The sequence below is a fragment of the Heterocephalus glaber genome, unplaced genomic scaffold, assembly GCF_053883595.1.
Source record: "Heterocephalus glaber isolate CG9 unplaced genomic scaffold, H.glaber_assembly_v1.0 deba00001608, whole genome shotgun sequence".
In the NCBI taxonomy this organism is placed as follows: domain Eukaryota; kingdom Metazoa; phylum Chordata; class Mammalia; order Rodentia; family Bathyergidae; genus Heterocephalus; species Heterocephalus glaber.
Genome location: NW_028258379.1, coordinates 17271516 through 17288179, shown reverse-complemented (window position 1 = coordinate 17288179; position 16664 = coordinate 17271516). Strand labels below are relative to the sequence as shown.

At 39.3% G+C, this 16664-nt stretch overlaps 1 protein-coding gene across 7 annotated transcripts in view; it reads left to right on the top strand.

Moving 5' to 3' along the window:
• Window positions 1-16664, top strand: part of Tmed8 (transmembrane p24 trafficking protein family member 8) — a 55275-nt gene that overhangs the window by 11724 nt on the left and 26887 nt on the right. For 2 of the 7 annotated variants that reach the window (XM_004837128.3, XM_004837127.3), the window contains exon 1: window positions 104-236. The exons of 1 other annotated variant lie outside the window; for it this stretch is intronic. In XM_004837128.3, the coding sequence (XP_004837185.1) occupies window positions 119-236 (118 nt within the window). In that variant the 5' untranslated portion in view covers window positions 104-118. Of the gene's footprint in view, window positions 1-101; window positions 237-3627; window positions 3713-4626; window positions 4646-13402; window positions 13845-16664 lie in introns of those variants that run through there. 4 more of the 7 variants (XM_021245803.2, XM_087195132.1, XM_087195130.1 and 1 more) reach the window with 4 other exon arrangements.

Below are 16664 nucleotides of genomic sequence, written 5' to 3'. Positions count from 1 at the left end.
CTTCCGGCCCGGGGCTCTGTTCGGCTCTTCGGCTCACCGCGGCCGCGCTCGCCCAATTTCGGCTGTTTCCGGAACCTCTAGCTGCTGGCGGCGCAGACTCTCCCTGTGCGAGCTGCAGATGTCGGGCCGGCTGGCGGCTGAGAGGCCGGGCGTTTGGAGTCCCGCAGCCCGCCGAGGGTCGGCGGGCGGCGTCGGTGACGGCCCGGCAGTGGAGGGAAGCCGGGCGGCCTTCTCAGGTACGCAAGGCCCAAGCACTGGCGGGTGGGTTCCGCCCGGCCTCGGGGCCCCGCACCTCGGCGCGAGCCTCCGCGCGCTCTGCCCGGGCTCGCCGTGGAGCAGACTCACCTCGCAGCCCCTTGGCGCACAGAACTCCGCTGCTCTGCGGTGCGACCCCTGTCCCGCCGCCGCCGCCGCCGCCACCACCCGGGCCCTGGGTGCGCTCGAGCTTGTTTTCTGCTCTGTTTCGAAATGCCTCGGTTCCTGTCTCGCTTCCTTTCTCTGATCAGCCCAGATGGTCGTGACGAGGTTCTGCCCAGCTTCAGTCGGGTTCACGTCGCACCTCGGTTAGCTGACCACACCTCGGCTGCGCACTGACTTCGCTGCCCCTGTTTCAGCCTCTCCACTGACCCCCACCTCCGTCCCCTGCCCCGGATTGGCAGCATCGCCTTCCTCTGCTAGAGCCCGCTTCGCCCTGGCTTCCCTGCACGTAGGCCCCTTTAGCTCGAGCCATCCTCTCCATCTCCTAGAGAGGCAGAGATGAAAAGCAAAGTCGTAATAGGTAGGCTCTGAGGTCTAGAATGAACACAGTAGTTAGTGCAAAGGCAGGAAATAGCGGCTGCAATAGGAATTTTGGCGACCTCCCTCGTTCTCCAGGGTTCTCATTTTTCTTGTTTGAGGCATTGTCTCCAAGTCTACTCATACAAGTTCCTCCATGTGAATTACTTCAGGGTCTAGAGATGAAAGGGACAGTTTGTCCCACTATTACCTTTTAGCCTCATGATCACCACACAGGAGGCAACAAAAGAGATGCTCTTTGAAATACAGTGATAGAAGGGAGAGAAGTGGTTACTCTAAAAGGCAAATAATTTTCCAGGTCTGAAGTGAAAATGGACACCATAAAGTACGGTGGTTGAGGTGTTACTGTGGAACCAGGGTGTTTGGATTAAAGTCTGGATCCTCACTTTAACTGACCTTGGGCAAATCTCTGCCTGAGTTTCCCTCCCTTAAGATGTGGTTAATAACAGTACCTGCCTCTAGGATTGTTGGGAGGATTGTCTAAAGCATTTGGCCATGAAACCCAAGGTATACACTGTGATCAGTTACCCATTATGAGTATAAGGTCTGTTTTTGCTCAATTAAACTCCCAGTGATGCCAGGGGAGGTGTTCCTGGATGTATCTCTTCCAATATGGTGGCTTTTCTACTTGTATTCCAAATATCTCCCATTTCCAAATTTTACACACACACACACACACTCACACTCACACACACTGTGAACTGTCCAGCTCTTTCTCATGACTATTTTTTTACTTTAAAATATGTAACAATTTTTGCCTCTTTTCTTTTGAACTTTTAATGCTTTGTATTAAATTTAATACTGAGGGCATATATTTAATATTATAGCAGTAGAAATTCTAACTACAATTTCTGAAAGATTAAGCAAATAAGCTCTATAAAGGTGCATAAGTCTCATATCTGTCCCCTGTGTGTGCCAGTATTTGTTAAGTTAAGCATATTTTAATTTCTCATTAGGTCTTCAGTGTCTTTATGAAAACATACCCAAGCATTTGAATAGAAAGCCTCCCCCACTCCATTGAACCCAGGGCCTTCACACTGAGTTACATCCTCAGCCCTTTAAAAAAATTATTTTGAAACTGGGCGTGGTGGCTCATGGCTGTAATCCCAGCACTCTGGAGGCTGAGGCAGGAGGATCGCTGAGAGTTCGAGGCCAGCATGGGCTACATAGTGAGTTCAGGGCCAGCCTGATCTACAAAGGGAGACCCTGCCTCAAAAAACCAAGAAAAAAAATTATTTTGAGAAAGAGTCTTGTTAAACTGCCTAAGCAGGATTCAAATTTGCAATCCCCACGCCCCACCCCCCTCTCCCATGTGCTGGGATTACAGACATGTGCTGTGCCTGGTTTAAAAAGAAAGGTTTTAGGAGTATTTTAGGAATATATTGGAAGTTAGTGGAGTTTTTTTGAGAATCTCCCCTACCCTGACTTCTTCCTCCCAGGACATTGGTAGAGAAGCTTTCAGTTATTTTTCTTTCTCTGGTCCTCAGAAAGCACGATGATACTTGATTTCTCTTTATGTCATGGACGTGTTTGTGTTAAAGTCTAGGATAAACTCTTATTCTTGAAGTAGGCTTTGTTGCTAAGAAAATAATAAGAATGATAACTTACATATATTGAATATTTACTGTGGGCCAGAATGTGGAAAAAATTTGCATTTATTTTTTGATTTAATCTTGGCAACAATCATTTTCTTCCCATTTTACAGAGAAGCAAAATGTAATTGAGAGAAGTTAACTCGTCTTAGTTTGCTCTGGAGTTTTTACTGTCCATACGAAATCATCTCTTTGTTATAATACAGTTTACAGTTATTTCTTTGTTAATCAGTTATTTGATTAACTTCAGGACAAGTTGTGGTCTTTGTCCTTAAGGTGTTTTCAATTTGTTGAGATGGAAGTTCCACAGAAAACATAGATAATTCAAAATGTTATATAATTGGGTTCTGTTTTATTGTAGTTACTTTTGTACTTGTCCCCCGAGAAGTCATCTTGAATGGAATCTATCTTGCCTGCTTTCCCCCTAGAACCCCTGATGTATTTCAGAGGTCCATAAATACTGGCTGAATTGGATGGTGAAAGTAAGTCTCAATGAAAAGGTCTGAAGGAATATCCAGTGCACGTGAGGAGTTAGGCTGAAGTAATCAAGAATGCACCTTTGGTTAGAGAAGTGATTATGAACCATCAACTATTGAGCACCCTCAGGGGCATTCTGACAATGTCTGAAAACATCTTGGTTTGTTAGAATTGAAGGCAGCTATTACTGAAATCTATTTGAGTATAGGCTAGGGGTGTTGCTACATCCTACAGTGTGTAGGATAGTTCTGCAATGAAGACCTGGCTCCAAATGTCAGTCGTATAACTTCTGAGAAACCCCAAGTTGAGGTTAACCTGGGTTTCCAAAACAGCTGGGAATGCTTGGCCCAGAGTACTTGGAAGTAAACCTAAAAAAATGTCCCAAATTAGGTGTTTGGATCCTTCTGCCACTTCCCACTAGAAAATGATCAAGTGAGTGAGCAGTGGAGATATTGAGAAGGAACGAAATTGACATACTTTCTTAGAGAAAACAGCACTAAAAATGAGGTTGAATATTCAGCTGTTATGGAATTAAGAGTATTTTCAGTACTTTATTCTTTCAAAGCAGGAATTTGTCATTATAAAGAATAACCATAACTTATTTTTCAAAAGTTCTCTGCAGAGGGTCTTCATGTTTGTCAGATGAGGTTTTGCTAAAAAGAAAGAAAAGGGTTTATATTCTTAAACCACTCTGCAGTGGTGATGGTGTTTTTTTTTTATGAGCTGTAATTATTTTTAATAGTTTTTTATTTGGGGCCTCTAGGTTCTCCAGTCTCCCAGAGGAAAACGAAATCATTCTTTGTATCATGAGACTCTCTGAGGCATACATGTTGCATCACTTAAGGCAGGTAATAAGTGATTTTTTTTTTTTAAGTCTAGAGAGGTTGGAGAAAATAAAGATCAAGATCTGTTATGACTGAAGTCAGCAAAATCATAGATTGTTGTGTATGAGCTGTACTGCGTTTAGATGTTGAGCACTGGAAATGGGTCAGGTAACTTTGTTCATGGTTTTGATGTAGGACTATGTGCAGTGTATCTTTGAAGTGAGGGAAATGTTCCATATCTGTGGCTATTTCAATTTAAATTAATTAAATTAATTAAATTTGGTGGCTACCATATGGGATAGTGCAGAAGGGTAGAAGTTTATGCTGAAAAACCTTTATGCTTTTTAGTTTTCTACTGTGCTTTTATGTCAAAACATTAGAAGTTAGGCCAGAGATTTAGCTCAGTGGTTCCAGCACCCGCCTCACAAGTGCAAGGTCCCAAGTTCCATCCCCAGTACCAAAAAAAACCCCCCAAAAAACAAAAATTAGAAGTTTGCCTTCCTGCAGCTCTCTTTTTCTGTATGATTCTTGAGTCTTAGGATAGTTGGTAGTCATGTCAAAATTCATGCCATACAGTACAACCCAAGATGTGGATTCCGAATGACCACTCAGGACTATGTCCCACTCTTAAAGGTTGAAGAGAAATTGGGTCACATGGTCACTGGATTTGGTTGGGACATAAAATTCAACCAATTTGTTTTTGTTTGAACTTTTTGGTTTATAACCACATAGCCTGCTTTTGGTTCCTCTGCTCTGAAATAAGAGGCTAGGCTGGTTATCTCTTTGCAGCCTGTTTAGTGAAGGGGAAGTCTTTTGAGACCTGTTCAAATGAAACTCTGACCTGGTATTCAAATCTTTGGAAAAAACCTGCTTTTTGGTTCTCTTTATAGAGAAAATATGCAAAACACAGTAAGCTTGAATCTGTAGCATGATCAAAATGTCTGAATCCACACTCTGGTAAGTAACATCAAAAGAAAACTCACATTTTAAGAATTGTCAAATATAAAATAAATTACTTTAAGAAAGTTTCTTTTTACTGCCTTACTTTTGATTTAGAGGTTGTGCAATTTGTTTTTGGTTTTGGGGTGTTTTTACTTTTTTTTTTTTCCTGGTACCGGGGATCGAACTCAGGACCTTGTGCTTGCAAGGCAGGTGCAGCGCCCCTAAGCTAAATCCTCAGCCCTTGTTTTTGTTTTTTGAGATGGTTTCTTGCTATGTAGTTCATGCTGGTCTTGAACTCATTATGTAGTCCAGGCTGGCCTCAGACTCATGGTGATCCTCCTGCCTCAGCCTCCCAAGTGCTGGGATTACAGCCATGCACCACTACACCTGGTGTAAATTATTTTTCTTAAGCTTCCATTTTTCTTTCTCTGTTTATGGTTTCCAAGATTTTGGCCAGCCAGGAACCATGGCAATGATTTGTCACAGTAAAGAGTAATATTCTATTATTATTTGGTCTTTAAAAATTGACACGTTTTATTTCATTCTACACTTGATCTTAGCCAAAAGGCTGAGAAATGATTTTTAAAATTTCATTCTAAATAATATACATGATATTACTACGATAATAGGTTTTTTCTAATCATACTAAAATAAGTGTTTATGCTTTAAAAAAAATTTTTTTTTGGTACTAGGGATCGAACTCAGGTCCTTGTGCCTGGGCAGCAGATGACAAAACCACTGAGCTAAATCCCCAGCCCTGATACTCTTAATAAGAAAGAAAAGGCAGAAGTTTTAAACTTCTATTTTGTTTTCATTTTATTCACTAAATTGTCTTCAAGTTGAAATGGATAAAGAGGCGATATGGATTTCTGTTTTCAGTAGTGGCAGACTACTAGGACATTGAGACCCGCTCTCTTTCTGGGGACATTTAGAAAATATGCAGAAACTATGAACGTCTGCTTGAAGACACTGGTGAGATAGCAAGATAATGAATTTTCAGGAAATTCTTGAGTGAGGTATAAAGGTAGAGTTCCAAGGATGAGAGCTCTGTATGAGTGGGGAGCCTAAGAGAAGAGACTGTGAAAAGTGCCTGTCTGGGCTACAGTGACAAAGATTAATGCTGAGGACTTAGCAAGTAGGAAAAACCTAGTAAAGTCTATTTTCTCTATGAAGACTAGGAAAGGCAATAGCCTAAAAGAGGGCTTTTAAAGTTTGGATCTTGAATGTCCCCAAGGCCTATGTGTTAAATTCTTGATCCTCAGAGTGGTGCTAGAAGCTTTAAGAGTTGGGGCCCAGTGGGAAGTCCTTGGATCCCTAGAGGGTGTGCTCTCAAAGAGCCTTGTGGGACCCTAGTCCTATCTCTTTTTCCCTCTCTTCCTCCCAACTCTCCCCTCCCCGTGTGCTGCCTCTTTTGCTTCCTGGCCCCAAGGTGAGTTGTTTCCCTTTGTCACATGCTCCCATCTTGATGTGTTGCCTCACTCAAAGCAATAGGGCCAACTGATGTGGACTAGAAACTTTAAAACTAAGCCAAAATAAATCTTTTCTCTTTACAACTTGATTATCTCAGGTATTATAGTAATAGAAAGTTAACTAACAGAAGGCCCTTGTAGGGACTGCAGCTCAGCTTCAGAAACAGATCTAAGTTCTGAGTTAGATTAAGGTGACCCCAAGATGCTAGTACTCCTAGGTGTCTGCTAGAAACACAGGCAGAGATCTTCCCTAAAGGATCATTTTAGACTTCACATTATTTTCACAAACAATTTTGGAAGAAAAGTTTCTGGCAAGTGTCAAACATAACCAGACCCATAACGTGAAGAGAGTATGTGAGCAAAAATCAGAAGAAGCAACAGACAGTAAAAATGGATCCATAGCGATCCAGATTTTGGAATTACTAATTAAAGCTGTTGTAAAACCAAAGCAAGAAGAAATAGAGAGCCAGGCATGGTGGTACATACCTGCCTGTAATCCCAGCACTCAGGAAGCTGAGGCAGGAGGATCGTAGGCAGGAGGAGATGGCTGCAAGTTCAAGGCCAGTCTTGGCTCCATAGTTCAAGGTCAGCCTGAACTGCAGAGTGAGACCCTGTCTCAAAAATAATAAATAAAGAAAAATTTAAAAAGGAAATCTCGAAAGTAACCAGAGGAAAAACAGTCTGCCTTAAAAGATGTGATAATTAGATAATTAGACTGACTTCTGACTTCTGTACAGACTAATGAAAGCTAGATTGTCTTTCAGTACTAAAAGAAAAGAACTAGCAATACAGAATTTTTTTTCAAGTGAAAATATTCTTCAGCAGCCGGGGATTTAGCTCAGTGGTTCCACTGCCTGCCTCACAAGTGCAAGGACCCGAGTTCAATCCCCAGTACCAAAAAAAGAAAAAAGATGTATTTAGATAATCAAAAACAAGATTTATTACCAGCAGACTCACACCAGAGGAATAACTAAATCTTTATTCAGAATCAAAATGATCCCAGATGAAAGGAAAATAGCAATTTAATACCTCTTGTTAACATATGTGCAAAAACTTGTCAACAAAATAACAGTGAATTTGGAAATTCACGGCAAGTTGAATATTTTTTCTTTCCTTTTTTTTGAATTTTGAGGCAGAGTCTCACTGTGCAGCCTTGATTTCACTATGTAGCCCAGGCTGGCCTCTAATTTGCAGTAATATTCCTGCCTCAGCCTACCAAGCGTTGGAATTACAGGCATGGGCCACCGCGTCCAGCCCAAGTTGAATTTTTTTAGGAATGCAAATTTGTTTAAAAATTTTTTTTTTTGTACCGGGGATCAAACTTAGGACCTTGTGCTTATGAGGCAGGCATGGTGTCGTGAAGCTAAATCCCTGGCCCTGTTTTAGTTTTTTTTGGTACCGGGGATCAAACTCAGGACCTTGCACTTGCCAGGAAAGCGGCAGAACCACTGAGCTAAATCCCCAGCCCTAATATTTTTTAAAAAATCAGTGTAAATCACCGTTACACTACACTTGAGGAGAAAAATTATAATCAACAGATGCACACAAAAGTGTTTGATAAAATTCAACATTCATGTATGATTAAAAACTGGCAAACTAGAGATAAAAGGAAACTTCTTTAATTGGATAAAACATATCTACAAAATAGCTACAATAAACATCAAACTTAATGGTCAAGTTTGAAAGTTTTCTTCTTAAGATTAGGAATAAGGTTTTGGTTATGTACCCTTACCATTTCTATTTATCACTTTCCTGAACACTAGCTATTTCACTGAGGCCAGAAAAATAAAAGATTACAGAGGGATTCTGTTGAATTTGTTGTTTGTAGGTGAAAACTGTGTACATGGTAAATCATAAAGAATCTACAGGTGGGCTGGGGATTTAGCTCAGTGGTTCCACCACCTGCCTCACAAATGCAAGGTCCTGAGTTTGATCCCCAGTACCCAAAAAAAAAAAAAAAAAATCTACAGGTTGGAATTAATTGTATTGTAATTAATAAGTAATTTTGGCAGGACTGCTGAGTGTACAGCCAATATACAGAATTGTATTATATTTATATAATCTCAGCAACAAAATAAAAAATAATGTAAAAATATTATTTACTGCATTAATCAGTTTTTTATCACTCACAGAATGCCTGAGACAAGCTACTTGTGAAGAAAGGAGGTTTATTTAGGTTTCAATTTTAGAAGTTCAAAGTCCAAATGGCAACATGGACTCTGTGGCAGGCACTGTCCCTTGGCCCCATCATATCATGGTGGGTAGCAATGGTCACATCTAGAACAGGAAGCAGAGAACAGAAGGAGCTAGGTGCCCTCCTTTTATAATAGCCTTGTAGGGAGAACTCAAGGGGTCAGATGAGTTCTACCCTTAAGACTAGATTCCTGAGGACCTAAGGTCCTTTCACTACAGCATACCTCTTAAAAGTCCATACATCTTCCATTACCTCTACTCTGGGGTTCAAGTTTCTTTTTAAAAATTTATTGATTTTTTATTAGTACATGTTTATTGTACAGAGTGATTATATTCACTGTGGGGAATTGGTACATGTATATAACATATCTTAATTATTTTTACTTCCCCTTCCTCCTCCCCCTCCTTGGAATCAAGTTTCTTTCTTTTCTTTTTTCTTGTTCTTTTTTTTTTTTGGAGACAGAGTCTCACTGTGTAGTTCAGGCTGGCCTTGAACTCACTTTGTAGTCCAGGCAGGCCTCGAAGTAGTAGTGATCCACCTATCTCAGCCTCCCCAGTGCTAGGATTACAGGCATGTGCTACCACACCCAGCTTGCATTAAAGTTTAAGAAAGTAGAATTTGGGTTTTGTTTTTGTTTTTGATTTTTCGAGACAGGGTTTAACTTTGTAGTGCAGGCTGACCTCGAATTTGCAGAGAGCCTCCTGCCTCAGCTTCCTGAGTGCTGGAATTACAAGCATGTACCACCACATTTGGGTTGAATGTTTTTAATTTTGTTTTTCCTTAAAAAAGAGAAATCCCGGGGCTGGGGATTTAGCTCAGTGGTTCTGGCGCCTGCCTCGTAAGCATAAGGTCCTGAGTTCGATCCCCGGTACCAAAAAAAAAAAAAAAGACAAATACCTTTCCACCCCACGAAATCAGAATACACATTCTTTTCAGCTGCACATGGGTCATTCTCTAAAATAGACCACATGCTAGCTCATAGGTCATGTCTAAGTAAATGTAAAAGAATTGAAGTTTCCCCCTGTATATTATTAGACCATAGAGCAATAAAATTGGAGATCAATGATACAAGAAACTGCAAAACTCCCACAAACACGTGGAAATTAAATAACACCCTCCTGAACAACCACTGGGTCACAGAGGAAATTAAAGAAGAAATTAGACAGTTTCTACAAGTAAATGATAATGCCAGTACAACATACAGGAATCTATGGGACACAATGAAAGCAGTTCTACAAGGGAAATTCATAGCAGGTAATGCCCATATTAGGAAAACAGAGAGAACTCAAATAAATAACCTAATGCAGAACATCAAGTTCCTAGAAAAAGAAGAGCACAACAAACCTAAAACACATATAAGAGAGGAAATTATGAAGATCAGAGCAAAAATCAATGCAATGGAGACTAAGAGAATGATACAAAAAATTAATGAATCAAAGAGTTGGTTTTTGAAAGAATAAATAAAATTGATAAACCCTTAGCCAACCTTATCAAAAAAAGGAAAGAAAAGGCTCAAATCCATGCAATCAAGAATGAAAAAGGTGAAGTCACAACAGATCCAGGAGAAATCCAAAGCATCATCAATACCTCCTTCGAGAACCTGTACTCTAATAAAATGGAAAACACAGAAGAAATGGACAGATTCCTAGGTACATATGAATTGCCAAAGTTAAATGAAGAAGATATAGAAATTCTAAACACCCCAATTACAATGAGTGAAATTGAAAATGTAATAAAAAATTTACCTACAAAAAAAAGCCCAGGTCCTGATGGCTTCACTGCTGAATTCTATAAGACATTTAAAGAACTATCGCCATTACTTTTTAAACTCATCAAGGAAATTGAAAGGGAAGCAAAGCTTCCAAATTCATTCCTGGAAGCAAGTATTACTTTGATTCCAAAACCAGGGAAAGACACAACCCAAAAAGAGAACTACAAGCCAATCTCCCTAATGAATATTGATGCAAAAATCCTCAACAAGATACTGGCAAACAGAATTCAAAGGGTCATCAAGAAGATCATACACCCTGACCAAGTCCAATTATCCCAGGGATGCAAGGATGGTTCAACATTCGTAAATCAATAAATGTAACACACTATATTAACAGAGTCAAGGACAAAAACCATATGATCATCTCAATAGATGCAGAAAAGGCATTCGACAAAATCCAACACCCATTCATGATGAAAACCCTACAGAAAATTGGAATAGAAGGTCTTTATTTCAACTTGATTAAGGCTGTCTATGAAAAACCAACAGCCAACGTCATACTAAATGGTCGAAAACTGAAAACTTTCACGGTAAAATCAGGAACAAGACAGGGATGCCCATTATCACCACTTCTGTTTAATATTGTTCTTGAAACATCAGCCACAGCAGTTAGAAAAGAGACAGAAATAAAAGGAATAAAAATAGGAAAGGAAGAAGTTAAACTGTCATTATTTGCTGATGATATGATACTTTACATAGAAGACCCAAAATACTCTGCTGAAAGACTTCTAGACTTAATTGACAGATTCAGTAGAGTAGCTGGATATAAGGTCAACACTCAAAAAACAATAGCCTTTTTAAGGGCCGGGGATTTAGCTCAGTGGTTCTGCTGCCTGTCTCGCAAGTGCAAGGACCTGAGTTTGATCCCCAGCACCAAAAAAACCCAAAAAAACCCCAATAGCCTTTTTATATACAAATAATAGACTCACTGAGAGAGAAATTAGGGAAACAATTCCTTTTACAATAGCATCCCAAAAAATGAAATATCTAGGAGTCAGTTTAACAAAGGAAGCAAAAGACTTCTACACTGAAAACTATAGCGCTTTGAAAAAGGAGATTGAGGAGGGTATAAGAAAATGAAAAGACATCCCTTGTTCCTGGATAGGAAGAACCTATATAGTGAAAATGGCCATACTTCCAAAACTATTGTATAGGTTTAATGCAATGCTGATTGAAATTCCAACAGTATATTTTGCAGAACCAGAGAAAACAATCCAAAAATTCATTTAGAACCAGAAGAGACCTAGAATAGCAAAAGAAATTTTAGGCAACAGAGATATGGCTGGGGTTATTACAATCCCCAACTTGAAACTATACTACAAAGCTACTGTGATAAAAACAGTATGGTACTGGCAAAGAAACAGACCTGCGGATCAGTGGAATAGATTAGAAGATGCAGAAACAACTACAGATATGCTCAGCCACCTCCTCTTTGACAAAGGAGCCAACCATCCTCATTGGAGGAAAGATAACCTATTTAATAAATGGTGTTGGGAAAACTGGATTTCAACCTGCCAAAGATTAGAACTAGACCCATACCTATCACCATGCACTAAAATAAGATCGAAGTGGATTAAAGATTTAAATATCAGGGCAGAAACAGTAAATTTGCTGGAAGATAAGTTAGGTAGAACTCTTGAAGATACTGGTATAGGAAAAGACTTTATGAGAAAAACCTCAGTGGCATGGGAACTTGCACAAAGAATCAACAACTGGGATCTTATCTTATTAAAAAGCTACTGCACTGCAAGAGAAACCACCAACAGAGCTAAGAGACAGCCTACAATGTGGGAAAAAATTTTTAGCAGCTGTACCTCAGACAAAGGACTACTATCTAGAATATATAAAGAACTGAAAAAAATCAGAACCCCCAAATTCAAAGACCTAATCCAAAAATGGGCATCTGAAATGAACAGACATTTCTCAGACAAAGAAGTAAAAGCAGCAAATACATATATGAAAAAGTGTTCAACGTCACTGGTTATTGGAGAGATGCAGATGAAAACGATACTGAGATTCCACCTCACCCCACAAAGAATCGCTGCTATGAAGAAATCAACCAATAACAGATGCTGGCAGGGTCATGGGGAGAAAGGAACCCTTCTCCATTGTTGGTGGGAGTGCAGGCTGGTGCAACCACTGTGGAAATCATTATGGAGACACCTCAAAGAACTAGGCTTAGAGGTCCCATTTGACCCATTTCTTTGGGGTATCTTCCCAAAAGAATTAAAAGAATCTTACCACAGTGATATACGTGCACCCATGTTTATAGCCACACAGTTCGTAATAGCAAAAGCTTGGAAACAGCCCAAGGGCCCATCAACTGGAAACTCGATAAAGAAGATGTGTTTTTTTATAAAATGGAGCACTACTCAGCCATAAAGAACGAGAAACTCCAGACATTTATAGCTAAATGGATGCATATTGAGGCTATACTCTTAAGTGAAATAAACAGGACACACGTGTAAATACCGAATAGTTTCTCTAGTGTGAGGAACTGAAAGTGTAATTTAGGATACACACGGATGAAATGGCCTAATAACATATTTCTCAGATTGTGTTTCCATCGCGTTTCATATGACTGTATCGAAATTTAAATTAGGGAGAAGTTTGGCTTATGTGGAGTCTGCTAACTGGAGTTTTTTTCCAGATCATTATTTGTTCAGTGTTCGTTTGGGGGACCTTTCTGAAACAAATCACACCCTCTGGTGTCTTGTTGGGGCTTGAGATACTTTTTTAAGTTATATGGAAAAATGTTTAAGTGCTTTTCAGTTTTGTTTTGGTTGAGTTCTACTGTATTTGAATATTATTGTAGTTTTTTCCCCTTGCATTGTCCTTCTTTGAATGGTTTTAATTTTTTGTATGTGAGTGTGTTTGATAATAAAGTTATTTTAAAAATTAAAAAAAGACAAATGCCTAAGCAAAACCTCATGCAGAAGATTATATTATTGAGAGAAATTAAAGAATACCTAAATAAATGGAAGGATGTCTCATATTCATGCAGTGGAAAACTCAGAATTATTAAGGATTTAATTCTTCAACTTGATTATGGCTAAAATGCAATAACAAAAATAATCCCAGGAGTTTGGTGCTTTGGGGGTGACAGAATTTGACAAATTGGTTCTAAAATATATATGAAATTGGAAGGCTGCAAACAAAGACATCTTGAGTAAGAACATGGAAAGAATTGCTCTGTCAAACATCAAGACTTATTTTAAAGCTTTGCAAAATAGTCAGGTCCCAACAATATAATAAAAAAACCTAGAAATACCCACATTTAAATGGATTTTTGGGACAGGTATGGTATCCTACGCCTATAATCCTAGCCCTTGGGAGGCTGGGGCAGGAGGATCATCATGAGTTCGAGGCCAGCCTGGGCTACAATAGTGAATTCAAGGCCAGCCTGAACTGCATAGCCAGACTGTCTCAAAACAAAACCAAAAGAAGCATGTTTGGTTTACAATAAAGATTACAGTCATACCTTGTTGGTACTTGACTGCTTTGAAACTCATCAAATTTGGTACTTCACAAATTTTGATGTGAAAATTTTGCCCAGTACTTTACACACAAGCTAGAACTTGTTGATGTTGATTGCCTTGTGACTTGCTAACCTTTCCAGCCAAACCGAGTTGGTGCTGGTCATTTTCGGTACTCATTGCGCCTCCTGGAACCAGTTAATGATGAATACTGAGATACCACTGTCCATGAGATGGCAGCTGGGGAGAGCTGGGACAGTTGAATATCCCAAGGGAAGAGAAAGGAAATTCGATTTTTTTCCAGGTATATAGTATTTTATTGGTACATTTTAGATATACATAATGATAATATTCATCATAGTAAATTTATACCTGTACATGATACATCTTGCTTTTTCTTTTTTCCCATTCCCTCCACCTCCCCTCAACCTCTCCTCCCTGCCTTATTTACAAAAGCTTTATTTCCATGTTTTCCTTCTATTTTTTATTATTTCTTCTTCCCTTTCTCCCTCCCCCTTCTCTTGTTCCCCTTCTCTTTGAACATTTTCTTTCCGTTTCCCAGTATCTGTTACACATTTTGGTCCTTATTTATACTTTCTATTTCTCACACCAGAGAAACAATGTGGTATTTAAACGTGTGTGTTGGATTTATTTCACTTAAGAGTATGGTCTCAGGGGCCGGGCATTTAGCTCAGTGGTTCCACCGCCTGCCTCGGAAGCGCAAGGTCCAGAGTTCTATCCCTGGTACCAAAAAAACAAACAGACAAAGAGTATGGTCTCAAGGTGCATTCATTTAGCTATAAATGTCTCAAGCTTATCCTTCTTTGTGTCAGAGTAATATTCCATTGTATTAAAAAAAACACATCTTCTTTATCCATTCATTAGTTGATGGGCATTTGGGCTATTTCCAAGATTTAGCTGTTACAAACTGTGCTGCTATAAACATGGGTGTGCACATATTGCTGTGGTCTGATTCTTTTAATTCTTTTGGGAAGATACTAAGAAGGGGACTAGCTGGGTCAAATGGAACTTCTGGTTTTAGATTTTGAGAAATCTCCACATTGATTTCCACAGCGGTTACACCAGTGTACACTCCCAACCACAGTGGAGAAAGGGTTTCTTTTTCCCCCACACCCTTTCCAGCATTTGTTATTGGTTGATCTCTTGATATAGCCATTCTTCCTGGAGTCAGATGAAATCTCAGCATTGTTTTAATTTGCATCTCTCGAATGACCAGTGATGTTGAATATTTTTTCATATATTTATTTACTGAGGAACTTGATTCTTACCTTTCACACCATACACAAAAAGTCAACTCTAGGTGGATTATAGATCAAAATGTGAGAGGTATACAGGCATACTTTATATTATTGTACTTCATTTTATTGTGCTTCATAGATAATTGCATTTTTTACAAATTGAAGATGTCTGGTAACCCTGCATAGAACAAGTATATCAGTACCATTTTTCCAACAACATATGCTTGCTTCATGTCACTGTGTCATATTTTGTAATTCTTGCAATATTTCAAATTTTTTCATTATTGTTTTATCTGCTAATAGGGATCTGTGATGAGTGATCTTTGTTGTTAGTATGAAAGTGAACTGTGCCCACTTAATATGGCCACCTTATCAGGCCGAGGATTTAGCTCAGTGGTGCCACTGCTTGCCTCGAAACACAAGGTCCTGAGTTCGATCCTCAGTACAAAAAAAAATGGCCACATTAGCAATAAATGTTGTGTGTTCAGAGTATTCCACCAGCCAGCTCTCTCTTCTCAGATCTTCCTATTACTTCAGACACAGCAATATTGAAAGTAGGCCAGTTAATAAGCGTGCTACACCCTCAGTGTTCCACTGAAAGGAAAAATCATAAATCATACCTCTCATTTTATTTATTCATTATTTTATTGGTACTTGTTTTTACTTTATTAAAATGCTGAGTTTATTTCACGTGTATATTTTTGTCTCCCCACCATCTCCATGTCTGACCACCACTACTACTATGTCCTATCATAACATTCCATACATACTTAAAACCAAGCAAAGGGTGAGGTTCCATCTTTAAAAACTAAACAAGCATTTTGGACAGCACATTCTTGGCAATGAAACCTGGACAACATTTATCAAACACGGTAGGGAAAGTTCTCACTTTGTATTATAAAAAGGATAGCCAGGTATCAACTGTTAACAGAAACGAAATAAGATGGAAAATTTTAACAGACTGTTTAAATTGGTTTTTTTGTTTTTGTTTTGTTTTGTTAAAGAGGCTTCCTCCACTGCCAAAGATCTTGAATAGCCTCCTGGTCAGTCATCCGGAAGTAATTCTTCACATAACTGATGAACTTGGCTTCCACTTTGGGAAGAGAACCACCCTTTTCTATATTTGCTTGCATTTTTGCTTTAATATCTTCTACAGAACTAGGTCCTTTGGGTGTTTTAGGAGTCTTTTCTTGTTTTTTGAAGGATTCTTGACCTTTTGCTCTTGGTGTTGATGGTTTTGAGTCTTCAATTCTGGTTTGATTTTTGTGCAGTTTTGGCTAGAGTATCTCGTATCAATTTCTTAACTGCTGCTTTCTCTTCAGCTTCCTCATCAGAATCATTGTCATCATCATCATCATCATCTTCAGCAGCAGCTAGTTTTACTTTTTTCTGTGGAACCTTGCTACCACTTCCAGGGGGCAGATCGCTTTCCGTATATACTTAAGAGTAAGATATACTTACATCCTCTTCCTCCTCCTCATCTGATTCTGCATCTTCTTCCACAGCTACTAAGTGCTGTGCACTAATATGCACAGGCCTTGAACCACACTTCAACCTTAAGACAACAGGTGATGTAATTTCAAAGCTCCCAAGGGAAACCGTTGGTGGTACAGACATTTTCAAAGTTGCTAGTGTTACTTTAATTGGACTGCCTTGGTAATTCATTGCCTCTGCTTCCACAATGTGCAATTCATCCTTTGCACCAGCCCCTAAACTGACTGTTCTTAGTGACAAATGGTGCTCATTTTCATCATTATCCACCTTAAAGTGATAATCTTTGTCGGCATTTATTTCACAACCGAAAAGATAGTTCTGGAATCTTCCATGGAGTGATGGCATGCACTTAATGGGAGAGAATGTGGATA